The 27480-nt window shown below is 47.7% G+C and overlaps 1 protein-coding gene across 2 annotated transcripts in view; it reads left to right on the top strand.

Moving 5' to 3' along the window:
- Positions 1–26377, top strand: part of TMEM40 (transmembrane protein 40) — a 32186-nt gene extending 5809 nt beyond the window's left edge. The window contains exons 2-11 of one of the 2 annotated variants that reach the window (XM_047781291.1): positions 7127–7198; positions 7861–7980; positions 15577–15630; positions 17609–17644; positions 18584–18616; positions 19009–19056; positions 23874–23945; positions 24026–24100; positions 24594–24656; positions 25793–26377. In XM_047781291.1, coding sequence (XP_047637247.1) covers positions 7135–7198; positions 7861–7980; positions 15577–15630; positions 17609–17644; positions 18584–18616; positions 19009–19056; positions 23874–23945; positions 24026–24100; positions 24594–24656; positions 25793–25812 — 585 coding nt within the window. In that variant the 5' untranslated portion in view covers positions 7127–7134 and the 3' untranslated portion in view covers positions 25813–26377. The remainder of the gene's footprint in view (positions 1–7126; positions 7199–7860; positions 7981–15576; positions 15631–17608; positions 17645–18583; positions 18617–19008; positions 19057–23873; positions 23946–24025; positions 24101–24593; positions 24657–25792) is intronic. The other variant, XM_047781300.1, reaches the window with a different exon arrangement.
- The last annotated feature ends 1103 nt before the right edge of the window (positions 26378–27480 follow it).

Below are 27480 nucleotides of genomic sequence, written 5' to 3'. Positions count from 1 at the left end.
TTCCTGAAGCTGTACCAAGACGTTGAGCCAAATTCTGGGGAAAAGGACTGTGCCCTTGTGCAGTGTGGGGAAGGATTGAATTAACTAGGGTGAAAGAGCCTTCTCTCCTGCAGGCCTTCTCAGAGCCTTTAATACAGAACTGCGCCTTGTATAGTTCCAAGAGGGTGGCCTCTGGAAAGCAGTGGGAGGCTTAGGGGCCCTGCCTGTCTCACCCTGGTGGCTGAAGTGAAACCTGTGAGACCCGTCTCTGCAGCGAGCTCTGCTTTGCTCTGCTGTTCAGACCCTCTCCACAGGTTTGTTTCCACTAAAGTGCTTTGGTTGCAAGTAACAGAAACCACCGCCAGCTGCCAAAAGGGCTCTCTCGGGAGGATATGGGAGGGAACTTGTGAGGAACCAGACCGCAGAGCACATGATGGCTAGAAGCAGAAACAATAAGACAGCTTCTTCTAGGCCCCGTCTCAGGGTAGACCAGTGCCAGCTGATGGAACGCCCTGTGTCACTCTCGGCCCAAGTCACATTCCCAGGAGGGTGAGGCTGATGGCCTAACCTGGGTGGAGGGCAGCCAGCCCTGCAGAATTCCCCTATGCTTGTGCCGGAGCTGTGTCTGCCTGACCAGGCTGTGCTAGAGATTAGAGGGCATGCTTATTCGGGGTGGTGTGGGAAGCTGAAGGAGATTATCAAGGCCTCTCACTTGCCACCTCAGCCAGATCACCAGAAGGGGCTTTGAGGCCAGGTGGGCAAACACAGGAAGCGTCCCCACCTCTGTTGGCTGTGTTTCTTCCTCCTCGCCCCCCACCCCACCCTGCTTCTGTTTCTGTTCCTGGTCCCACCCACCCCCACATTCCATTTCCTGCCCTGGGCTTAGTTAACTGAGCTGGCCTCCAGGCAGGCCAGTCTGCCTGCAGAAAGAGGGGGGACCAGATGATTGCTTTCAGAGCCCAGATGATTCCTGAACCTCAGAGGGTCCCAACCCCTTCCCCTGCCTACCGCCGCCGACGCCCTCTGCTAAACCTTCACCCTCCCCCCTCCTTGACCAGCTGTTGAAATCCGCCTCAGTCCTAGTCAGCCCCCTTCTCCAAGGGGGAACCCAGGAAAGATAGGCAGCCCCTGAATCAGGGGACAGGGCTCTGGAGTCTGCCTTGCCCTTGCCCTGACCCCATGCAGATTCCTCTCTACTTCTCAGTTTCCTCGTCTGTAAAATAGGACACTAATCCCCACCCTGCTTTCTTCCTGGCTAACTTGAGGATCCAGTGAGCTGGGTGGGGAAAGTGCTGTGAGGCTGTGACGGCTTTAGGTCCCCTGCTGTCCCTCCCACCCTGTGTACAGGCCCTGGTAATAGCAAGAGCTTAGGAAATCTGGGCTGAACTGCAGTGGAAATCCAGTTTAGCAAAACCTGTGGGTGTAGCGGCCCTGGCATCACTGGTGGCTCAGCAGGGCTGGGCTTTTTGGAAGAAAGTACTAGAACATCAGGCATTGCCTTTCCTTGTAGGATCAGCCTCCAATGTGGGTGTCACCTGAAAGAGGGGGGCCTGTGGGCCTCTAAGCAGGGCCAGGGAACAGGGGTTCTGTTAGGGCAGGGGATGGATTCAAGTCCACCTGTAAGCTGGAAGGCTTGGACAAATCATGTAGTCTCTGTGATCCTTGGTTTCTTCCTGCGTCAAATAAGACTGGCATATGTGAAGTTCCCATCGTGGTGCAGTGGTTAATGAATCTGACTAGGAACCATGAGGGTTGCGGGTTGGATCCCTGGCCTCGCTCAGTGGGTTAACGATCCGGCGTTGCTGTGAGCTGTGGTGTAGGTTGCAGACATGGCTCGGATCCTGCATTGCTGTGGCTCTGGCGTAGGCCAGTGGCTATAGCTCCGATTCGACCCCTAACCTGGGAACCTACATATGCCGCAGGAAACGGCCCTAGAAAAGGCAAAAAGACAAAAAAAACCCAAAAAACTGTCATATGTGAAATAAGATCATGGGGACCATGTCATGTTCTTTCCTCTCTGCTTTCTTCTTTCTTCACTGTTGCTGTCTCTACTCTCTGTGGCCCATTTTGGCTCAAAGGAGGTCACGGGCTGTGAACCTAAACTTTCAGAAGCCCCTCCTGATGTCCCACCACTAGGGTGGTGTCCTTCTTGCCTTTTTTTTTTTTTTTTTTCTTTAGGGCCATACCTGTGGCATATGGAGGTTCCCAGGGTAGGGGTCAAATCAGAGCTGTAGCTGCCAGCCTACACCACAGCCATGGCAATGCAGGATTCAAGCCGCATCTGCGACCTACACTGCAGCTCATGGCAATGCCAGATCCTTAACCCACTGAGCGAGGCCAGGGATCGAACCTGTGTCCTCATGGATCCTAGTCGGATTCACTTCCACTGCACCATGACAGGAACTCCTCCAGGTACCGTCCTTCTTATTAAGCATTGCCCTGAACACTGATCTGAGCATGTGACATTTTGTGATTCTTTGTTATCTTTTCTCATAGCAGAAATATGGGCCAAGGAGGGATGGGGCAAGGGCATTAAAAGGAGAAACAGGGCTACCTCTGGTCCTGCCACTATGATCATTCCATTTCCCTCTCCTGAAGGACAAATGTGCTGAAGAACTGCCCCAGGAAATTCCCTGGGCTCTGGGAATACTTGCTCAGAGCCTCCTCCAGGGCTAAAGAGTCTGCATCATGTGCATAGCACTGCATGACTAGGAGTGGCTTCTTTCCTGGTGCTCATGACAGAGGCCTGGGGAGAGCTGCCAGCATCACCACGGACTGAGCAACTATCCTTGCTCAGCCACTTACCAGTTCCGTGGCCTTGGGCAAGTTTCTCAGCCTCTCTGTGCCTCAGTGTTCTCACCTCTAAAGTGGGTACAAGCACAGTGAGCCTTGACAGAGTTGTGGTGAGGCATGGGTGAGCTAACACATGTATGTGCTCAGATCCTTGCCAGGCAGATCGGAAACACTTATTTGTTTTTTGTTTTGTTTTTTTTGTTTTTTTGTTTTAATAATTTTTTTATTTTCCCACTGTACAGCAAGGGGGTCAGGTTATCCTTAGGAAACACTTATTTGTTATTGTCATCATCGTTGTCATCGTCACTATCATCATTTTTGCTTTCTGTGCAGGGCTTGGGTGACACAGAGATGAGTCAGCTGTAGTCCCAACCCTGGTGATCTGTTGGAGGAGACTCACCCTGGGTGTGTCAGACCCTCTGCCGGGCCCTGAGCAGAGACCTGCAGGAGAATAGGAATGGTGGCCTGGGAGTTGTGCCACAGGGCACCTCCCAGGAGAAGAAAGAATCTGGAAGAAGCCACAGCCAACTAGGGCTTGGGAGAGTGGTGCACCCTCTAGGAGCCCCCAGTCCCATCTTTCCTTAGAGTTGCTTCCTGCCAATCGTTTCCCATGTGGGCCAAGGCCCCTCGCCTCGTTTGCACACTGTTCCCTCTCCTTTGCACACTGTTCCCTTTGGCCCTTCCAGACTCACTCGCAGCATTCCCTCCTTCAGGAAGTTTCACTCACTGACCCTGATCTGATTTGGCCCCCAGGTTCCCATCATGAAATTCCTTGAGGACAGGGATGCACTTTGTCCACCATAGATCCCCAGTGCTAGCAGCAGTAGGTGCACAATTAATGTAGATGTCGGGGGGGGGGAAGGTGTATCAGTCAGAATTGTGTACAGCTACAAATGCTGAGAATCATGACTATAGAGGCTTAAACAAAACAGGGTTTATTTTTCTCAATTAACAAGCAAGCAAGCAGCTGCTGGCAAGGAATCACCAGCTCAGTGTCTCTGCATTTACTTTGGCTTTTCCTCATCATCACAAGATGGCCACTGTAGCTCCTGCCATCACATTTTTATTTAAGGAAGAAAGGAGAGAAAAGATGTAGTACCAGCACTATTGGCTTCTTTTGTCAGGAGAAGCAAAACTCTTGCCAGAATCCCTCCAACTTCTGCTCACTTCTGTTTGGCCAAAACTGGGTAAAATGGCCACCCCCAGCTACAAGGGAGGCTGCGAAAACAAGTATCTAATTAAACTTGAGAAACACAATTGCAGTCTTATTAGCAAGAAAGAAGCCAAGGGGGATGGCAGAAGGAGGATTAAAGGACTGGGGGTAAAGAGGGTGGGTACTAGTTAGAGAGTCAGCACAGGGCTTTATGAAGGAGCTGGTATTTGTGCTGTGCCTGGAAAGTCAGATACAACTTTGACAACAAGGAAGAATGGCCTCGATGGAAGTCTGGAGACCTGAAAATGCCGAGTGTGCCCAGGGGCTGCCACATGACCAAGACAGCTAGAGCAGGAAAGATATGGGACCAGCGTGGCTGACTGTTGGATATTTGGCACCAGCCAGCAGCTTTCGCTCCCCCAGTGACTCTATGATCACAGGCAATGAACATGTGCTGGACACCTGCTATACACAAAGAGTGCTTTTCAAAATATAGACATGTCCTGGAGGCATGTGGTCATCAGTCTATCATACCTGGATATCAATTCATCTTATTGGCTTGTGACCTCCTACTGCTTAGGTGAATTCTGCCAAGAAATGAGAATTTTTATTCTCGAAAGGGGTAATGAGCCTGGGTTCTAGGAGATGGGCAGGGCTAGGGCCGGACCCTGAATGTCCGAGGGTAATAGGAGGTCTGTAGAAGAGGGAATTCAAGCTGAGCCCTCCCACAAGTGGGCACTGGCCGTTGTCCTTCCCCAGAGTGCTGGGGAAGGACACAGTCGAGGAACTGGAGTTTGGAGAAGGGGACTGCCTTGTTCAAGGTCATCTCGTGCAAAGGTGATGGAAGCAGGGTTGGTCTGACCCCAAAGCCTGTGCTGTCATGTTGCTGCCCCTATCATAATAATGATCAACATCTCAGCTGGCAGGTATTCAGCCTTTGCTCAAAGCCAAGCATTGTTCTAGGTGCTTTATGGGTTTTAACTGCTGCCATTTTCACAATGGTGCTATGAGCTAAGCACTCTTATTGTCCCCATTTTACACATGAGGAAGCTGAGGCACACAAGAGGTGAAGTGACCTGCCCAGAATCACACAGCTAGAAGTATCAGGATTCACAGCCAGGCGGTCCAGCCCAGGGCATGGGGAGCGATGCTGCCTTGCCAAGGTCTTGGGGTGGACCGAGAGTAGCTTCTCAGCTAAAAACAAACAACCTCATAGACACAGAAAAGAGATTAGTGGTTGCCAGAGGTGAAAGGTTAGAGGTGGGCAAAATGGGCAAAGGTGGTCAAAAGGCCCAAGCCTCCAGTTATAAAATCACCAAGTAATGGGGAGATAATGTGGTGACTATAGTTAATAATGCTGTGTTGTGTGTTTGACAGTTGCTAAGAGAATAGATTTGAAAGTTCTCATCACAAGGGAAAAAAACTGTAATTATGTACAGTGACTGGATATTCACTAGACTTTTTGTGGTGATCATTTTGCAACATATACAAAAACTGAATTATGTTGTATGCCTGACACTAATATATTATATGATTATTATACCTCATTAGAATGTTTAATTAAATTAAAATTTTAAAGAGTAAACAGTTTTTAAAAAATTTTTTTATTACTCAATGAATTTATTACATTTATAGTTGTACAATGATCATCACAATCCAATTTTATAGGATCTCCCTCCCACAACCCCAGTGCATCCCCCCACCCCTCCAAACTGTCTCCTTTGGAGACCATAAGTTTTTCAAAGTCTGTTGAGTCAATATCTGTTCTGCAAAGAAGTTCATTCTCCTCTTTTCAAATTCCACATGTCAGTGAAAGCATTTGACGTTGGTGTCTCATTGTATGGCTGACTTCACTTAGCATGATAATTTCTAGGTCCATCCATGTTGCTAAAAATGCTATTATTTCATTCCTTTTAATGGCTGAGTAATATTCCATCGTGTGTATGTACCACATCTTCTTGATCCACTCCTCTGTCGATGGACATTTAGGTTGTTTCCATGTCTTGGCTATTGAAAAGAGTGCTGCAATGAACATCGGAGTACATGTGTCTTTGTGAGTCATGGTTTTCTCTGGGTAGATGCCCAGGAGTGGGATTCCTGGATCTAATGGTAGTTCTATTTTTAGTTTTCTGAGGAATCTCCATACTGTTTTGCACAGTGTGGCACCAATTTACAATCCCACCAACAGTGTAATAGGGTTCCTTTTTCTCCACACCCTCTCCAGCACTTACTGTTTGTAGACTTTGTGATGATAAAAAAGGAGTAGACTCTTTAAACCAGTGGTTCTCAAGTAGGGGTGATTTTTACCCACAGGGGACATTTGGTGATGTCTGGAGACTTTGTTTTTGGCCACCTCAAGGCACATGAAGTTCCTGGGCCAGGGATCAGATCCAAGCCACAGTTATGACCCAAGCCACAGCTGCGGCAACACCGGATTCTTAACCCACTGCACTGAGCCAGGGATCAAACCTGAGTCCCAGTGCTCCCAAGACACCCCTGATCCCATTTCATCACAGCAGGAACTCCATGGAAACATTTTTGACTGTCACACAACTGTGGTGAGGGCACTGCCTGCTTCTGGTAGGGAGGCTGCTAAACACCTTACCGTGCATACACAGGCAAAGAATACCCATGATACTACTGCCCAGAGATAACCACTATTTATTTTTCAATACAGCTATAACAGTTTTTAACTCGTGTTTGTTCTATTTGGATCTATGCCCTCCAACAACCTTATTTAAATAATAAGATTATTTTGAAGCATGTCCCAGACATCATATAATTTCATCTTGAATAGTTCAGTATTTCTCTCTAAAGTTAACGATACTTTAAATAAATATAATCTCAATATAAAAATTAAAGAAATAAATTCTCTAGTAAAGAATGTTGATAATGGGAAGCTGTGCATGTTTAGAAGCAGGAGGTGTATGGGCAATCTTTGTGCCTTTCATTCAATTTTGCTGTGAGTGTAAAACTGCTCTTAAAACTAAAGTCTATTTTAAAAAGAGTTAATAGTGTCAAAAAATGATCATTATTCAGATTTCCCTAATTATGTATTTCTTTTTTTGTAAATTATTCTTCCTGTACCTTTCAATACTGGATATTTGTCTTTTTCTTATTTATTTGCCAATCTCTTTATATATTAAGGATATTAACTACTGTTAGGTTACTATTAATTTCTTACTATTGTTATTCCTCCAGAGAAAGTCATGGAGACTTCAGGATCACCTCAAAACCACAGTCAGGTCCACAGAGAAACAGAAGACCTAGATCGTAAGTTTGCCCTCTCTGACCTTCTAGGCAAAGTCACATGGGAGGTGGAGTCCAGCAGTGGGTGAAACAGAGGACCCTGCTCAGCTCAAGTGGCACCATGAGTGACCTCACGTCACAGCTGGAGCCTCTGGAGAAGTAGTGATTTTACACATACATGTTGTGCTTGGTCGCATCTGTCCCCCAGCACTCCTAGTGGTGGGGCCCCTCAGTGGCTCCCCATATCGCAAAGAGGCTCTGGGGCCTTGGGCTGGCATGAGGGAGAGTCCCCAGAAAGTGGGGAGGCTCCCACATGGCTGCAGGATGGGGAATGGCCAGGCTTAGGGTTTGATCAGATCCCACCTGCCCTGTAATTTATGGAGAATTTTAAACCTCAACTGCCTTACACAGCCCAGTAGTCTCTTGGGAATGATGGGGGGGCCTTAGAAGTCCCTCTCTGGGCTCCATGGTTGGGGAAATGTCTGTCTTTGCCTTCCCAGAGCCTCTGGGGCCTCTGAGACCCCTGGTCTCCTGTACCTGCCCTTGGCCCCAGGTGTTAGGGAGGAGTATACCGGAGAATCCAGCCCCTTCTGGGTCCCAGGTCCAAGTAGATGCCTGTGGAGGCCCTGGTGGTCTCTGGGGTGGGAAGGGCAGGAGACACTCATCCTTGCCTGTGTGCCTCCCAGATGGAGAGATGGACTTCCACACAGGACTCTTCTCTCAAGAACAACATGAGAGAGAAAAGCCTTCCTCCTCCTCCTCCTCTTCCTCCTCCTCCTCTTCTTCCTCCTCATCCTCCTCCTCAGGTAAAGCAATGATTTAAAAGCATGTGTCAAAATATCATTCAAGAAAAACATCTATATGGAAGTAACAATCTCCCGTAACCTCCCACCTCGGTATTCCAAGTCGGTTTTTCCACATTTCCTTCCTGAGCCCCCCTCTCTGTACATATAACTTGGATAGTTATAATTGACCATATAGGCAATCTTGTCCTTGGTGTACAATTTTTTGCTCTCTTATCCTAAGCATTTTGCCATGTCATTCCGTCATATCTTTGCAGCTATTTTTCATGCTTCCCGAATAGCCTCTCCAGTGACTGCATCTCATGTAAAGGACCATTTAAGTTTCGTAGGGGGACCCTGGAGCCAGAGGGGGTGCATGTGCCCGTTTAAGCAGGCTGCCTGGCATCATAGCCTTTCCTTGCCCCTGACTAGCTGTGTGTCGTTGGGTACATTGCTTAACCCTGTGTGCCTTGGGGTCCTCATCCATAACGTGGGGATGATAACAAAAGTTATTTCATAGGATACATGTGAGGATTACATTCTACACACACAGAGGCTTAGCACCTAGCACAAAGTAATAGCTCTAAAAATGACTGCTCCATAAAGAAAAAAAAAAAAAAAATCAGGAGTTCCCTGTCATGGCTCAGTGATTAATGAACCTGACTAGCATCCATGATGATGCAGGTTCGATCCCTGGCCTTGCTCAGTGAATTAAGGATCTGGCGTTGCCGTGAGCTGTGGTGTAGGTCGAAGACGCAGCTCAGATCCTGTGTTGCTGTGGCTGTGGTGTAGGCCGGTAGCTACAGCTCTGATTCAACCCCTAGCCTGGGAACCTCTATATGCCACTGGTGTGGCCCTAAAAAGACAAAAGATTTATAAAAAAAAAAAAAAAAAGATACTGCAGGTGCTGCCATAAAAATAAATAAATAAAAATAACAGCTATTGTTAATATTCTCCACCACCCCCCGAGTTTATCATGTTCATGAGTATCCTTGCACAAAAACTTTTACTTTTTGAATTTTTCATCCAAATCAAGTCCTAAGTACTGAGCACTTTAATGATTTAATCAAAAGCATGTATCAAAATATGATCCCTGGATCATGCACTTGAATGGGTTTAGAGGGATGAGCATCTCTATTTGGGTCTTAATTACAAATCACACATTATTCTCTGACAAAAAAACAGAGTATTCCTCCACTTTCATTCTTTTTTTTTTTTTTGGTCTTTTTAGCTATTTCTTGGGCCGCTCCCGAAGCATATGGAGGTTCCCAGACTAGGGGTCGAATCGGAGCTGTAGCCACTGGCCTACGCCAGAGCCACAGCAACTCGGGATCCGAGCCGCGTCTGCAACCTACACCACAGCTCACGGCAACGCCGGATCGTTAACCCACTGAGCAAGGGCAGGGACTGAACCCGCAACCTCATGGTTCCTAGTCGGATTCATTAACCACTGCGCCACGACGGGAACTCCCACTTTCATTCTTTTAACTCAAAATATAAGGCCGAATTTATAACAGAAGCAACATCACAGCTAGCATTTATTAAGCACTTACCATGTGCTAGGTACAGTTCCAAGCACTTTGCAGGTCATAACTGAGTTAATTATCAGAGCAACCCATGAGGAAAGTACTATTATTACTCTCACTTTACAGGTGAGGAAACAGGCCAGAAAGGTTTAGCTGTGGAAGAACTTCCAGGGGCAGGGGCTCTAGCAACAGGACTCTGTCTTTTTGTCTTGCCTTCCTAGGTGGGAAGGGGAAGGCATGTCCCATCTTCTGATTCTTATTGACCCTCAGGAGAAGGGGGGAGCTGCTGCTCCCCCACGAATGTTCTCCCCCAAGAGTGGCCATAAGCCCCATCCCTCTGGTCTCCACAGCACACCTGGGACTGGCTGTATGTAGTAGCAAAACTGAGCAGTAAGAGAAAGCAGCAGGAAAATAACCAGGGAGACCTGGAAGCATCAAGGCACACTGACATTCAGCATCCCGGTCTCTGATCCTCCCCTGGCTGGCCTGCTGCTGCAACTCACCCTGCCCATTGTTCCGACTCAGACGGTGACTCAGAGTACTGACTACCGTGAGTCCTCAGGGCTCCGAGCCTGGGTGCCTCCCAGCAGTCCTGAGCCCTCCTCCACACGTAGGACCCTTGCTCAGAGTCTGGCATCCAGCACCGCTCTCCAGTTGGACTCTTAACCCCACTGTACCACAGCAGGAACTCCTCAATAAATGTTTATTGAGTGCCAACTATGTGCCAGGCTCTGTGATGGATACTTGGGGCACCAGAAACAAACTGTGATTCTTTCTACCAGGGTTAATTTTGTAAATAATTGAATTAGAGAGCACATACAAACATCATCCTCATTTTAGACAGCATAGAATTCTATAATACCTTTTATTAAAAATTATGTATTATGCACAGGGAACTGTATTCAGTATCCTGTAATAAACCATAATGAAAAAGAAATCAATCAACCCTTGAACAGATTTTTAAAATTACATGCTATAGATAGATATATCACGGCGAAAGCTAAAATAGTATTCATTTGGGAGTTCCCGTTGTGGCTCAGCAGTAATGAACCTGAGTAGTTGGTATACATGAGGACGGAGGTTGGATCCCTGGCCTCGCTCAGTGGGCTGAGTATCTGGCGTTGCGGTGAGCTGAGGTGTAGGTCACACATGAGGCTTGGATCCCTCGTTGGTGTGGCTGTGGTGTAGGCCGGCAGCTATAGTTCTGATTTGACCCCTAGCCAGGGAACTTCCATATGTTACAGGAGTGGCCCTAAAAACCAAAAATAAATAAATAAATAAAATAATATTCATTTGCATGTTAATGAAGGTCGTCCCTGGTGGACAGAATCTGGAGTAATTTTTGCTTTCTTTGTTTTCTGTATTGCTTGATATTTTGCGAGATGTGATGAGAAAGCCTTTTTGAGGCATTGATAAATATTTGTAAAATCCAGAAAAGAAGAAAATAGAAGCCACTCAAAATCTGTCTCCTGAGATGAACATTTCTGTACATAGCTGAGTTAACATACGCACTGACTTTTTTTTGTCTTTTTAGGGCCATATGGAAGTTCCCAGACTAGGTGTCAAATGGAAGCTACGACTGCTGGCCTACGCCACAGCCACAGCAACACCAGATCCAGGCGAAATCAATGACTTACACTGCAGTTCATGGCAACCCCGGATCCTTAACCACTGAGTGGGCCGGGGATTGAATCCGAGTCCTCATGGAATTTTGTTTGTTTGTTTGTTTCGAACATCAACATTTATTATTATTTCAGATGATTCCAGTGGGTTAGGAATTTGATCAGTTCATTCAGGTACTGCCAGTTCGGCATCTCTGTTGAAAGTGCAGTGGGAAATTCTCTAAGGTCTGAGTTCCCATGGTGGAGCGACAGAAATATGTCCTATCCATGAGGAGGTCGGTTTGATCCCTGGCCTCGCTCCGTGTGTTGAGGATCAGGTGTTGCCGTGAGCTGTGATGTAGGTCTTGGAAGTGGCTCAGATCCAGTACTGCTGTGGCCGCAGCTTGGATCATCCGCTGCAGCTCCGACTAACCCCACGTAGCCTGGGAACATCCATATGCCACAGGTGCGGCCCTAAAAGATAAATACATAAATAAAAGAAATTGGGTGAGGTTGACGTCATCAAAAAAATTCTTTATTCATATACTAGATGTATAGACTGTAAAGCCTTGAACAGTGGAGACTGAAAGAGCTGTTGCTTCTTAATATCTTAAGGGTGGGGCAATAACAGAATAGACTAGGGCTTACATGTAGGCTTAGAGGAAAGGCCGTGTGAGGACAGAGTCTGAAGGCAGCCGTCTAGAAGCAGGGAAGAGAGGGCACGCTAGAAGCCAACCCTGTTGTCATCACCTTGATCTTGGAGGTCCAGCCTCCATAACTGTGAGAGAATAAATGTCTGTTGCTTAAGTTCCCCAGTCTGTAGTATTTTGTGGTGGAAACGCTAGCCAATAATCTGAAAACGACAGTGACAATGATTGGGTTGTTTATGCTGAGCCACAACAGGAACTCCTGCACTGACTTTTAAGCACAGTTAACTTGGTTACCTGGAATTTTAAAATGTATCCATGAGCGGTTCCCTCATGGCCTATCAGATTGAAGATCTGGATTGTCACTGTCATGAATTGATCCCTGGCCCTGGAATTCCTGCGTGCCATGGTCGCAGCCAAAAAAAAAAAAAAAAAAGTATCCATGATAGACCAGGAGGTCCCCAAGCATGCTGAGGGATGTCAAGACTTCTGGACCCTCTTGATCATCCCGAGGTAAAGAGAGTACTCTGGACCTAAAGCCAGAAACTCCCAAGTCTGAACTCTGGGAATGGTGACTGATCTAAGAGTGTAAACTGCAGTCCTTCTTCAAGGTTTTATCAAGCTCCTATTCCAGACAGGCGCCCTTAGACAGTGATGACCAGGCCTTGAGCTTGAGGAGCTCAAGATGGTTGGAGGGACAAGCACCACCACTGACCCTCATGTCCGCTGTGTCAAGCATAGACCGTTGATGCTATAGAAACCCCATAGGAGAGCTGGCCAAGAAGCCTATGAACTGGGGCAGTTAGAAAAGCCCTCCTCCAGGAGCTGTGACATCAGCTTGACCTTCAGGATAAGAGGGCAGGTGGGAAGAGCATTCCAGGTGACAGACACAGAGTCAGCGTGGTGTGGTCGGGCCACAGAGATGATGAGGCCCCTGCACAGAGTGGGAGGGAAGCTCCACCAGGAACACAACACCTCGTAGAACCTTGTCTGATCTCAGGAAAGCAGTAAGTGTTTTGTCCGAGGTCACACAGAAAGTTCGTGGCAGTTCCTGTCCCTGTTCCCTCAAAGAATTCTTCACCCCAGACTGCACTCCTCACATAAACTAAATTCTGAGAACCCGCACCAGAACAAGGGACCCCAGGCTCGTCCCAGGCTGAGGTTCTCCTACAGCTTGTATTTGTTCCCTGCAGACAACAGTGATGCGGATCAGCACCCCCGAGTACCTGGAAACCGTCAGCAGATCCAGGGGCCTGGAATCCCCTGCAGAGATGGCTCACCTGGTAGGCAGGGAGCTCACCATTTCCCATTTGCCACTCAGCTGACGGTTGAGTTTTCTCAGTGTGAAGATGTTCCTCAAGGTGTTGTTTCTAGCACGGTGACAGGAGAAACAACCTCATGTCCAACAACAGCATCTTTTTTTTTTTTTTTGTCTTTTCTAGGACTGCTCCTGTGGCATATGGAGGTTCCCAGGCTAGGGGTCGAATCGGAGCTGTAGCTGCCAGCCTAGACCAGAGCCACAGCCATGCAGGATCTGAGCCGAGTCTGCAACCTACACCACAGCTCTCAGCAACGCCAGATCCTTAACCCACTGAGCAAGGCCAGGGATTGAACCCACAACCTCATGGTTCCTAGCTGGATTCGTAACCACTGTGCCATGACGGGAACTTCCAACAACAGCATCTTAGATCAGTGATGTTACACCGAATCAGAGCTCTGGTCTTTATCCCTCTCTGAAATAAAAAAGAGATTCAAGTCATTGAATTCACTTCATCTCACATACACTTTGTAAAAATTCACACATATGTGGTTATAAACAAGACTGGAAGGGAAATATAAAAATGTGAATAGCGCTTATCTCTGGATGGTTAAATTGTGGATGGTTTTCATTCTCTCTTTTTCAAATAAGCAATATTTTTTTTCATTTTATAGCTGCACCTATGGCATATGGAAGTTCCTAGGCTAGGAGCTGATTCAGAGCTGCAGCTGCCAGCCCACACCACAGCCAGGGCAACACAGGACCTGAGCCGCACCTGTGTCCTGTGCCTTAGCTTGTGGCAACCCTGGGTTCTTAACCCACTGAATGAGGCTTGAACCCACATCCTCACAGAGACTATGTCTGGTTTTTAGCCTGCTGAGCCACAATGGGAACTCCTATAATTTTTTTATTTTATTTATTTTATTCTTTTTTTCTTTTTTTTCTTTTAGGGCCACACCCGCGGCATATGGAAGTTGCCAGGTTAGGGTTGAATTGGAGCTACAGCTGCCGGCCTACACCGCAGCCACAGCACCTCAGAATCCGACCTACACCACAGCTCGCGGCAGCGCCGGATCCTTAACCCACTGAGCGAGGCCAGGGATCAAACCCGCATCCTCATGGATCCTAGTCAGGATTGTTAACTGCTGAGCCACAAAAGGAACTCCTATAATTTTGTTTTTAAAAAAACAACTTTGAGAATTTCCCTGGTGGCTCAGGAGGTTGGGGATTGTGATTACTGTGGCTGTGGTTACTGCTGTGGCTCAGTTTCGATCCCTGGCCAGGAAATTTCTGCATGCCACAGGTGCTGCCAAAAAACAAACACACAAAACAGCTTTGATCTCTCTCTCTTTCTCTCTTTTTTTTTTGTCTTTTTGTCTTTTTAGGTATGTGGAAGTTCCCAGGCGAGGGGTCCAGTTGGAGCTGTAGCAGCCGGCCTACACCACAGCCACAGCAACTGGGGATGCTCCCTTGTTGCTGGAGCTGAGCTCTGGATTCTAGTTCTGGGGCTAAAAATGATTAGGAATGCAGGCTTTGGTGACATACCTGGGTTTGAACCACTTCCTAGTTATGTGACCTTCAGGGAATAACTTACCTTTTGTGAGCCTCAGTTTCCTTATCTGTAAAATGGGGGAGGGTAGGTACTCCTGCCTTCTTCACAGCATTTCCATGAGGATCAAGTGAAATATTAACTATAAATTACCTAGTTCAGGCATTCCCATTATGGTGTAGCAGAAATGAATCCAACTAAGAACTATGAGGTTGCAGGTTTGATCCCTGGCCTTGCTCAGTGGGTTAAGGATCTGCGTTGCCATGAGCTGTGGTATAGGTTGAAGACGAGGCTTGGTTCCTGTGTTGCTGTGGCTGTGGCATAGGCCGGCAGCTGTAGCTCCGATTGGACCCCTAGCCTAGGAATCTCTATATGCCACAAGTGCAGCCCTAAAAAGCAAAAACAAAAACAAAAACAAAAACAAAAAACCTTGTTCAGTGTTGGTACATAGTAAGTACTAAATAAATGGCGACTATCAGTACTGCCTTTGAGTGAGGCCCTGGTCCTCTCAGGCCCCCAATTCTTTGGTTTTTTTGTTTTGTTTTGTTTGCTTTTTAGGGCCACAAAAAAAAAAACCCCAAAAAAACCCTGTAAGTTCCCAGGCTAGGAGTTGAATTGGAGCTGTAGCTGCTGGCCTACACCACAGTGATAGCAACATGGGATTCAAGCCACATCTGTGACCTATACTGCAGCTCACGGCAATGCCAGATCCTTAACCTACTGAGTGGGGCCAGAGATCAAACCCACATCCTCATGGATACTAGTCGGATTCGTTATCACTGAACCACAATAGGAACTCCAGGCCCCCAATTCTTTGTTAGTCAACTGAGCACAGTCACCTTAGGGTCAGGAGTAGGGGGGTGGTCAGAGTAGCAGAAAAACTCTTGTAAGGTTCTCTCACCACTTGAAGACCGCCCACCTCACCCCTAGCTCAAGGACTGTGTTACTTTTTAAGGCTCCTGACAGCAAGAGAGGGAAGCCACTCTGGGGTGCTGCTGTGATGGGGGAGAGCTGACTAACAGGCTTTGTCTCCACCCAGGTGCTGAGCATGGAGAGCCTGACATTTTGAAGGATGAGCTTCAACTCTATGGAGGTAATTTGTTGTCCAGTGGCTTTGGGGGAAACAGAATTAAACAAAGGACTCGAAGCCTTGGGGTTTTGTTGGAATGAGACAAGGTGATGAGGCTGCTTCATGAGTTGGAAGTCCAGGGCATGGGATATAGGAGATGGTGCAAAGTGAGTGGTTATACCATTGGCAGTTGGAGGTGGCGGCAAGCATTTTCTGCCACAGTGAGACAGTCCTGGAATGTCTTCTAAATTATAACCTAGGCTTTCAAAGTGACTGTGACCAACCTTTCTAGGCCTCAACTTTCCAACCAGCAAAATGGTACATAATCAGTACCCTCTCTTGGAATACTGGGTTGTTAAGTGTGCCAGGGAAAATTAAGGATCTGATTTCTACAAAACTCATATCATGGAGTCATTGTCTCTACACATCATGATTTTTGCAGCAAGGAGATGTACGTATTATGGCACTTTGCCTGGTAACACTTTGATGAGATGGAGGAATTCGTAGGAATGAACTAGTTTGCCAAAAAAAAAAAAAAAACCCAAAAAACCAAAAAAAAAAAAAGCAGCTTAGAAATGCACACTGCTGGATAAGAAAACCTATTTAATCCAACATTTCCATAATCTGATTAGTCTCCCAACACCTGATAATAACCCAAGAAAAAGAACAGGAAATAACACATCGTACACATTCAAAGAAATGTAAATGAAATATGTTTAATATTAAGATATTACCAGTGACCACCACTGGGTGGTAGTGTTGTGAGTAATCCTTATACTGTTTATCTGAATTTTCTGATTTTCTTTCTGCCTTTCTTTTTTAAACGGGTATTACCTGATTTAGAAAAATGTCTTTAATTATTAAGTAGTATAAGAAAGGTTTCAGTGAGCATAAAATGAGAGGGAGAAACAGTCACATACATACATATTCTCATCAGAAAATAAGTCATTTTCAGGAGTTCCCGTCGTGGCACAGTGGTTAACCAATCCGACTAGGAACCATGAGGTTGCGGGTTCAGTCCCTGCCCTTGCTCAGTGGGTTAAGGATCCGGCGTTGCTGTGAGCTGTGGTATAGGTTGCAGACGCGGCTCGGATCCCGCGTTGCTGTGGCTCTGGCGTAGGCCGGTGGCTACAGCTCCAATTCAACCCCTAGCCTGGGAACCTCCATATGCCGCGGGAGCGGCCCAAGAAATAGCAACAACAACAACAAAAAAGACAAAAGCCAAAAAAAAAAGAAATAAAATAAGTCATTTTCACTGCAGAAAATGTAGACATGGTTACTATTGTGACTTACTCACCCCAAACAATGAATTACCCCCCAAGACACTGGAGATACTCAGTAATTACGCTGCTGGGTCTCGTTTCCTGCTTTCTTGGTGTGCTTTCTGGCCTCTCTTTGGTGACTTGCAGGTGAGCCCTAAAGACAGTTCAGCATACTGAGTGTTTATTGCCATGAGCCAAGTGTCCCCTTCCGGAACTTGCATCCTGGGGCTCTCCTTTTTGCCTTTTCTAGGGCCGCTTCCGCGGCATATGGAGGTTCCCAGGCTAGGGGTTTAATCAGAGCTACACCTGCCGGCCACAGCCACAGCACAGCCACGCAGGATCTGAGCCGTTTGTGACCTACACCACAGCTCATGGCAATGCTGGATCCTCAACCTACTGAGCAAGGCCAGGGATCGAACTTGCAACCTCATGGTTCCTAGTTGGATTCGTTTCCGCTGCGCCACGATGGGAATTCCTCCAGCTTTTTTTATAGTCAAGAAGTTTATGTAAAAACCTGGATTTCTGGCCTCTCATGGCACATTGGAGGACCTGTAACCTGGGGCAGGCATTCCTGCAGCAGCTTTCAGGGGCTGCATTCAGCGCCTTTAGAGGGAAGAGGAACCCTCCTAGCCTGTCACCTTCTTCTCCTCAAGGGCAGGCAGGGGCCCCCACTTGTGTGACCTCTCCCTGCCCAGAGAATGGATAATGGACATGAAGTCACTGATTTCTCTTCTGTGCAGGTGCCCCTGGGGAGGTGGTGCCCTCTGAGGAATCAGGTGAGTGTCTGTTAGGGGAGAGATGTTTTGCTGGTATTGGTGTTGAATAAGGCCAGGCACCATCTTTCCCCCAAGAGAGCCAGCTGCTGTCAGGGGCACAGCAGTGAGAGCTGGGACTGCAGGTCCACTTGGGGCTCAGCAAACATGTGGGATGTGGCATGAGACGGGGGCGGGGGGGGTGGAGGTTAGAAAGAGGGTTAAGGCAAGGACAAAGGAATTATTCATAACAATCTATAGGAGTTCCCTGGTGGCCTAGTGGTTAAGGATCCTGCATTGTCACTGCTGTGGTGTGAGTTTGATCCTTGATCCTTGGCCCAGGAACTTCCACATGCCATGGGCACAGCCAACTCGCCCCTCCAACTAATCTAGGGATTTCCTGCTGTGGCATGGTGGGTTAAGAACCCATCATAATGACATAGTGTCTGTGAGAATGCGGGCTCGATCTCTGATCTCACTCAGTGGGTTAAGGATTCGGCGTTGCCACAAACTGCAGCATAAGTCGCAGATGCAGCTCAGATCCCATGTTGCTGTGGCTGTGGTATAGGCCGGCAGCTGCAGCTCTGATTCCATCCCTAGCCCAGGAACTTCCATATGCCACAGCCATTAAAAGGAAAGAAAGAGAGAGAGAAAGGAAGGAAAGAAGGGAGAAAGGAAGAAAGGAAAGAATCCGACTGTAGCAGCTCCAGGTGCTATGGAGGTCTGGGTTTGATCTCCAGTCCAGCATGTTGAGTTTAAGGATCTGGCGTTGGCGCAGCTGCAGCTCAGATTTAATCCCTGGCTAGGGAACTTCCCTATGCTGGGGGTGCGACCATTAAAATAAAAAATTTTTAAATGACAGATCCCTTGGGGGCTGGAGAATTTGGCAGGGGTGTTTTCAGGGGTCCCCTATGGCCCCTGTTAAGCTGGCTTGGGCACTAATGTTATATTTCTGATTTTCAGGACTCCGAAGGAGAGGCTGTGACCCAGCAAGTGGTAAATGCGCAGGCTCCAACGGGAGAGCAGTAGGCCCGGATCCCAAGGGGTGGGATGAGACCACAGACAGCCTTGGGGGAGGAAGGGGGGAATGAGTCAGCCCCAACCTTAGTGCCATCACTAGCCACACTGTCACTGTGACCCAGGATGGGAGCCTCTGGGCTCAGGGGAAATGGAACAGAATGGACGCAGCCCCCAGAGGAGGAGGGGGTCAGTGGGGGTTCCAAGCACAGCCACTCCACCCTCCAGCTTTGCCCTGTCCTGTCCTGCAGTGAACGCCCTCTGCCCCAGGAGGTAGAACCCAGGAGGGCCATCCTCAGTGAGGCAGGAAAGTGAGCATCCCAGCAGCTGTCCCACATCAAAGTTAAATGCCTGTGCCTCTCGTTCCCCAGGAGAAGTGGAGGCCTCTCAGTTAAGAAGACTGAATATAAAGAAGGACGGTAAGGAAAGGGGTGTCCAGAGCCGCTTCCGCTGTCTGGTCCAGATTTCTCTGGGTGGGAAGTCAGCTGGTGGCCGGGAACAGCAGTAATCATGGCCCACCTTTGCCGGGCGCCTGCAGTTTGCAGACGCCTCAGCTTAGAATTGCCTTGAGAAGGTGGTATAGGTTTCCCATTTTGCAGATATGGAAACCGAGGCTCAAGGACAGGGAGTGGTCCTACGGCTAGTGAGTACCACTTGGCACTGGTCCCATGCTCTTTCTGCCTTATACATATACACCAGTCGCTAGGATGATAGATGACCTCCAGGCCAAACGGCCGCGAAGAGGGACGGGAGCGGGCTGAAGAAGCGGGCTGGGTTAGACTGGACTCTGGGGAAGGAGTGATAAGAACCAGAGGGACTTCCTAGGCTCCAGGCCTGGAATCCTGGAAGCTTCGGGGAGGAGGGAAAGCGGGGGAGGGAGTCTGTGGGGGTTTTTTGTTTGATTTGGTTTTGGTTTTGGTTTTGTCTGTGCCTGTGGCATGTGGAAGTTCCTGGGCCAGGGATTGAACCCTCATCGCATTTGCCATCTGCCCCATTGCTGCAACAACACTAGATCCTTAACTGACTGCACCACATGGGAACTTCCCATGGTTTTTGATTAAACAAATGGCAATTGTTCTGGAAACATTTTGAAGTGTTGCAAAAGCCCAGCTTTAGAGAGTGGGAGACCTGGGTCCGGGCCAGGAAGGGAACCTCGTTAGACTGAAAGCGAGATTCCCAAGGGCAGGCCATGTTCAGATGACTTCAGGATGAGGCTTTATACCCCCAAGGGAGGTAACTGCCCTTCCCTTTCTCTTTCTCTGCTTGGAGCCCCCGTGCCTTTTGTGCCACCTTGACCCTTGCTCACTGCCCTTTGAACACAGACAGCAGGACCATCCTGAGCACAGCCTTCTGGAAGCAATGAACAGCTAGATCTTCACCGTTTTGCTTTGTGTGCCCTGTGTTTGTTTTTAAGACACGGTATCCTAGTTTTTCACTTACTGTTGTGACATAAAGTTACTTTTTCAAGTAAATCTATTTTATTTGTTTTTTGTTTTTTAGGGCCACACCCATGGCATATGGTGGTTTCCAGGCCAGGGGTCTAATCGGAGCTACAGCTGCCAGCCTACGCCACAGCCACAGCAATACCAGATCCGAGCCGCATCTGCAACCTACACCACAGCTCATGGCAACACCAGATCCTTAACCCACTGCGTGAAGCCTGGGATCAAACCTATGTCCTCAAGGATACTAGTCATATTCGTTTCCACTGAGCCACAACAGGAACTCCTCAAGTAAATCTATTTTTAAAAAATAAGAATCTGCTTAGGAGTTCCCGTCGTGGCACAGTGGTTAACGAATCCGACTAGGAACCATGAGGTTGCGGGTTCAGTCCCTGCCCTTGCTCAGTGGGTTAACGATCCGGCGTTGCCGTGAGCTGTGGTGTAGGTTGCAGACGCGGCTCGGATCCCGCGTTGCTGTGGCTCTGGCGTAGGCCGGTGGCTACAGCTCCGATTCAACCCCTAGCCTGGGAACCTCCATATGCCGTGGGAGCGGCCCAAGAAATAGCAACAACAACAGACAAAAGACAAAAGACAAAAAAAAATCTGCTTAAAGAAAAACATTAAGGCATTCCCTGCTGGCTCAGTGGGTTAAGGACCCAGCTTTGTCACTGAAGCAGCTCAGGATGAAGCTCTTGGTGGGGGTTTGATTCCTGGTCCAGAACTTCCGCATGCTGCAGGTGCAGCCAAAAACAAAAGAAAGAGAAACGTTAAGTAAATATTAGTACAGTGTTCCTGTCCTGGCTCAGCAGAAACGAATCTGACTAGTAACTATAAGGACGCAGGTTCAATCCCTGGCCTTGTTCAGTGGGTTGGGGATCCGGCATTGCCATGAGCTGTGGTATAGGCTGCAGACTCGGCTCGGATCCCAAGTTGTCGTGGCTGTGGCGTAGGCCAGCAGCTACGGCTCCAATTCAAACCCTAGCCTGGGAACTTCCATATGCCATGGGTGCAGCCCTAAAGAAGACCAAAAATATATATATAGATATTAGTACAGATGATCTTTGGATATCAAGAAATTGTGAAGGTCATAAGCAGTGCTATGTAGAAAGGGAAGAACCCACAAAGGTGGATGGCTAAAATCTGAGAAAAAAACAAGAGTAATCCCCCAGGTCCTTCCTGGCTGGAATACACCTCAGTCCTTATCCTGGCTTGATCTTTTCAGCCCTGAAACTTCTAGTTGCCTAAAAGTTGAAGTTCTCTTCCCCAAACATCAGACTCTCTACTCACCTAATTGAACCCTTCACTGTACTGTGTTTGTGACTTGGTCCCACCTTCTTACCTTGTCTCAAGCTGTGCCTCCCATGTGCCATGCCACATGAACATGCACGTGTATGCATGCACACACACACTCTTCCCTCATCCAACTCCTACTGCCTTGTTTGTCTTTAAGCCTTAGCTCAAACTCCCATTCTTCCTGGAAGCCTTTTCCTGGACTCTCTCAGATATGGTGACTTCTGAATGTTTATGACATCTTACAACTGCATCCAGTTCCACAGTGTGGGTCTCTTGTGATGTACCTACCTTTCCCCATTTGATATACATTTAGATTATTTCTAATTTTTTTTTTTTGCTCTTTCAAAATAAACTGCCCTACCCATTCTGTCCTCTCTTTGATCCTGCATTTCATTGCTGTCTCTTTCTTTTTAAAAATACTTGTATTTTCTAATTACTGACTCATAAGAAAACAGGAAAGATTCAGGGAAAAATTCTCTGTTAGGAATTCATTTTGTATTTCTGCAAATTTGAGTGAGGAAAGAGTTCAGACACATCTCTGAACAGACCTTAGCCTATTGCTTTCTTAAATGTTAAGTCTAGGAATTCCTGTTGTGATGCAGCAGAGACGAATCCAACTAGTATCCATGAGGATGTGGGTTCAATCCCTGGTCTCACTCAGTGGGTTAAGAATTCAGCATTGCTGTGAGCTTTGGTGTAGGTCGAAGACATGGCTCAGATTCCACATTGCTGTGGCTGTGGCCAGCAGCTGTAGCTCTATTTGACCCCTAGCCTGGGAACTTCCATATGCCATGAGTGAGGCCCTAAAAAGCAAAACAAAAACAAAAACAAAATGTTGTCTAGTTCTGCATAATGTATTTTTTTCCCTAGAGGCTAAACTGATTTCAGAGCCAAGAATGTTCTAGAAATACTTTCGATTTTTTTTTTTCCCCCTGGAAAAAACAAAACCAGAAATGCCATCCTCTCTTTTGTTTTAAAAAGAAAAAAAGAGAAGACAATTCAGAGATGGCCCCTGACAGCAGTGATGCGTAGTCTCACCCTGCCTTTTACCCTTTACAAAGCCCTTCCCATCCAAGACCCCGTCCATCCATCAGTGGTGCAGAGGCTGCTCTCCTCAATTCGTTGGTGAGAATACTGAGGCTCAAGGGGGTCAGGACACTTGTCCAAAGTGCACAGCACTTCAGGGGTCACACTGAACATAGTCCCAGTGACTTTGGCCCCTCCGAGAACCTACCTCATTCCAGGGAACCATCTCTGAATTGTCTTCTCTTTTTTTCTTTTTAAAATCTTTTTTGCCTCTCCCCTATCACTACCCTCTGCTTGGGTCAAGGCCCCCGTGTTTTCTCCCCTCATGACTCCCATGGTGGCTGGCAAAGGGCAGGGGGCCTTCTTCACAAACTACCCCTGAACTACTTCCTGCCCAAGGCGCGGGCCCTATGCGTTAAGCCTCCCCACTCCTTTCAACCTTTGTGAACTATGAGGAAGAGCCTGCAGCTCCATTTCTGGGCATCAGGCCCACAGAAACACATTATGTGCAGTGATGTTTGGTGTAGAAAATCACACAGTGGGGGACCAGTTAAATAAATTAGGGTACATTTTTACCATGGAATACTATGTAGCCATCAAAAAGAACAGAGCAGGTCTATAGATGCTCAGAGATGGAAAGATGGCCCCAATCCATCAAAGAGAAGAAGAAAGCAAATGGTAGAGTAGCAGGTATGCAAAGTGATCCTGCTTTTGTTTTTGTTTTTGTTTTTGTTTTAATGTGTACATACATGCCTAAAAAGTTTGGCCAATCACTGCTTGCTTTTTTTTTTTTCCCCACTGCTTGTTTTTAAAGAGTTGGATTAAGAAGGGAGAATGGAGCAATGTGCAACTTTTAATCTAAAACTGCACATTTCCAGTGTTTACAGTTGTATTTATTTACGTATTATTTTTTCTTTTTTAGGGTTCCAGGGCTAGGGGTTGAATCAGAGCTACAGCTGCCGGCCTATGCCACAGCCACAGCAACTCATGATCTAAGCCATGTCTGCAACCTACACCGCAGCTCACGGCAATGCCAGATCCTTAACCCACTGAGCAAGGCCAGGGATTGAACCCCAGTCCTCACGGATACTAGTCGGATTCATTTCCGCTGAGCTGCAAAGGGAACTCCTACAGTTGGTATTTAGCATCATTCGACAAACAAAGCATCAGACACCTCTGCATGCCTGGGGCTGCTTTAGGTGCTGGGCAAAATCCCTAACCACCATCCTACTGGGTGGAGCAGGGGTGGGGTCAGAGAATAAACACAGAAATGAAAATCTAACAAATTCAGTGTTAGAAAAATAATAAAGTGAGGGGAGGGTGGAAAGGGGTGGGGCCTGGGGTGCTGTTTTAGTTGGGTTGGTCAGAAGCAGCTTCTCTGAATAAAGCTCCCTTTGAGCAGAGACAGGAATACTTTTACTTAGTTAAAAAGGGAGAGAAGATGCAAACAGTAATCCCCACCTCTGCCTTTACAGATGAATTCTTCCACTTCATCCTCCTCTGCTTTGCCATCGGGGCCTTGCTGGTGTGTTATCACTATTACACAGGTGAGTGGGGGGCAGCGTGGGACTGGGGGTGGGGGTTCAGACCTACAGGCTGACAGTTCTCACCCTTGCCACCCACACAGATTGGTTCATGTCCCTTGGGGTCGGCCTGCTCACCTTCGCCTCCCTGGAGACCGTTGGCATCTACTTTGGGCTGGGTAAGGCCCCCCCACCAGACCTGGGAGGGCGGTGGCTGGACCAGCCACAGAGGCTCACCAAGGGCCAGAAAGCCGAGACCTACACATTTTGTAAGGATTTCTTTATGCTCGTGTTTTCTTCCTGACCGCTTTCAAGGTCAGTGTGAGGTCTTTGGCAAAACCCCATGGAAAAAAATGGGCAGCTCCATAAAAATACAACAAAAACAGTTGAGAGTGGCACACAAACAGAATTAGCCAGATCCTGAAAACAAGGCAGTCAGTGGAGTTGGGTACTGAATTTGCAGAGTTTCCTGGCATTGTTATTGCTGTTCATGGTTGTTTTTAATAATAATAAGTCTAGGGTTATTATCTAAGTTTAACCTGCAGCCTGCAATTCCATCGGTGCTTTGTGTGTGGGGGTTAGGCCTTTGTCCAAGAGAGGGGAGGGGGGCCTGACCCCCGGTCCCTCAAAGGGGCACAAGGCTCAGCCACCTTTCTCTCTGTTTCTGAGCAGTTTACCGGATCCACAGCATCCTGCATGGCTTCATCCCGCTCTTTCAGAAGTTTAGGCTCATAGGTAACTTTTACATCCTTCCTCTGTTCACTTTCCCACCCCCTCTGGGCCTCTTGTTGCAAATGAGGCTTAACGTTTAGGAAAGAGCATAGGGCCTGGGTTTCAGTCCTACTTCCTCCAATGTACCATGTCTGGGGCCCTGGGAGCCTCTTTTAGCTTCAGTTTCCACAACTAGAAAATGGGTGTAAAAATAGCTACGGCACAAAGGTGTTTTGAGAATCAAGTAAGGAATGGAGGCAAAAGTCCTTCAGAGTGACCTCCTCTGAAAAGTAGAGGGGGACTTCCCTGGTGGCCTAGAGGTTAAGGATCCAGCATTTGTCACTGCCATGGCGCAGGTTAAATCCCTGGCCTGGGAACTTCTACATGGCATGAGCGCAGCCAAAAAAAAGGAAAAGAAAAGAAAAGTGGAGAGGATGTGAATACTCCTCATTCTCTCGTAGAACTTTGCACCTCTCCCAACAATATCTTCTCTGTGATTTTATTTGCCTAATAGCAGCTGGGGGTGAGAGCGGGTTTCAGGTATCTTACACTTGACTGATGAGGAAACTGAGGCTCAGAGAGGTAGAGTGACCTGCCCAGGATCACACAGCTAGAGTGGCTGGCAGGGCTCAAGGAGATGTTTTTTCTTTTTTTGCTTTTTAGGGCCATACCTTCAGTATATGGACGTTCCCAGGCTCGGGGTCAAATCAGAGCTACAGCTGCCAGCCTACACCACAGCCACAGCAACGGGGGATCCAAGCTGCATCTGTGACCTACACCACAGCTCACGGCAACGCCAGATCCTTAACCCACTGAATGAGGCCAGAGATCGAACCCACATCCTCATGGATTCTAGTTGGATTCACTTCTGCTGTGCCACAACGGGAATTCCCAGAGATGCTCCTTCTTGACCAGCAGCTCTGTGCCCACTATTACATGGCAAAGCTGAGAGGCCAGGGGCTGCGTGTCTCTGTGCTGGGAATTTCTATCTCATCCATAGAGGGGATGTTCATTGCAGTGGCTGTGCATGCTGGAGACCCATGGGGTGACTGCCTTATCCCAGATGCCAGGGGTATTCAGGGCAACTGGGGTGATGGTGGTGGGGGGGAGGCCTGGCTGCCTTCTGAATCCCACACCGTCCTGTGGGCTTTGCCTTCCAGGCTTTAGGAAGACTGACTGAGGCCAGTGCCAGCGGAGCAGCCAGGCCTGGCCCTAGTGTGACCACCACAGCATCTTATTGGCCCATGAGGACAGAGCGGCGTCCTGGGAGACACTCAGGCGGGCCAGGCTAGAGCAATAAAGAGAGCACTTTGCCTTCCATGTGGTCTGAACATTGGCAGCCGCCGGGCCCAGGTGTCCCTCCGGCAACATGGGCACACAGTCGGCTGCCAGGAGGAAGGAGAGGGAGGGGGTGGGCCTGTGCCCTCAGGGGGCTTGGATCAGCAGGAGGATCCCAGGATGTGGCTCCCCGCAAGAAACAGTAGGAGACCTTTGGGCCCTGCACACTCTCTTCTCACTGTGCTTATAAGTTCTCTCAAGTCCCCACACCAGCCTGGGACAGACAGATGGTCCATTGCCCTGAGGCAGGGAACCACCATCTCAGGCCCCTGGGGTGAGCCTGATACAGTGAGATGTGGGGAACTAAAGCCACAGCATCTAGGCGTCTTCCCTCAGCCCCTTATCTTGTGCCAGCCCAGCTACCCTTGGACTCCATCAATATTCAAATAAACATTCTCTTCCCTGGACTAAAAGGAGTCAGCTAAATATTCCTTTAGGTTTCTTGAGTATAAGAGTACAATTTGGGGTCTTCTTTGACCCCATCTGGTCGGATAGAGTGCCTTGTCCTATTGGATAAAGTATAAAAGGGGAAAATTAAAAATCCCTTCATTTTAGGTCTAAGACTTGAATTGCACAAGTTCAGAATGGGAGACAGGATTTTGCATACATTCTTGTGAAAAAGATCTACAGCTGTGAGGTATTCTCAGCTCAACAAATACCAAAGAAGTGGGATAAGAACACAAAACATATTCATGGCAAACTCAGGTTGCATTAATGGAGGTATAGAGCATAGATTGAAGGAGGTGGTAGTGGGTTCTCTTGTTTACAGCTAGGCCACACCCATAGCAGTTCTAGATTCACATCTAGAGTGACAGTGACAAACTAGAGAAGATATAGAAGAAAGCAGAGTGGTGATCTAAAGAGTAATTGAAGGAGCAAGAACTCTTCAACTTACAGAGGAGAAAAATGGGAACCCTCATTGAGCTCTTAGACTCAGGAGACTTGCTCGAGTGCATATGGTGGCCTAAATCTATTATGTGATTTAATGCTCAGCCTTAAGATGCAGGAATCATCCTCATTTTGCAGATAGAGCGAGAGAGAGAGAGGTTCAAAGAGGTGTAGTGACTTGCTCAGTTTCCCACGGCGAGTCAGTGGCAGAGCTGGGAGTGGAACCCAAGCCTGTATCCTCCTTTTGCCAAGGCGCCTTACAGAGCTTGGCCAGTCCACTCCCCGCACCCCAGCAGAGCATCCCTGAGGCAGCTGCATCCCAGTACTTCCCAACTTTGAGATCCTTCAGAGTTATAGGATATTTCCATCAAGTGAGAAAAAGAGAGCCTGCCAACTCCTTACTTTGCCGTTGGAGGAAATAAAAATAACAAAAAACTCCAACTGCTAGCATCATTTTACAACAGAAAGGGTGGTCCCACATCAAAAATGCAGGAAAATTGTCATCAGAAACAAAGTGGAGCTTAAGATGCAACATTCAGCTCTAGGGAAATCTTCCTGTGTGGCCTTTGCTGTCATATCCCTATGGTTTGGGGAAATTTTTATCTTTCGCAAACTGTGAGAC

This window comes from Phacochoerus africanus, chromosome 1, assembly GCF_016906955.1.
Source record: "Phacochoerus africanus isolate WHEZ1 chromosome 1, ROS_Pafr_v1, whole genome shotgun sequence".
NCBI lineage: Eukaryota > Metazoa > Chordata > Mammalia > Artiodactyla > Suidae > Phacochoerus > Phacochoerus africanus.
This window is presented reverse-complemented; position numbering and strand designations above follow the sequence as displayed.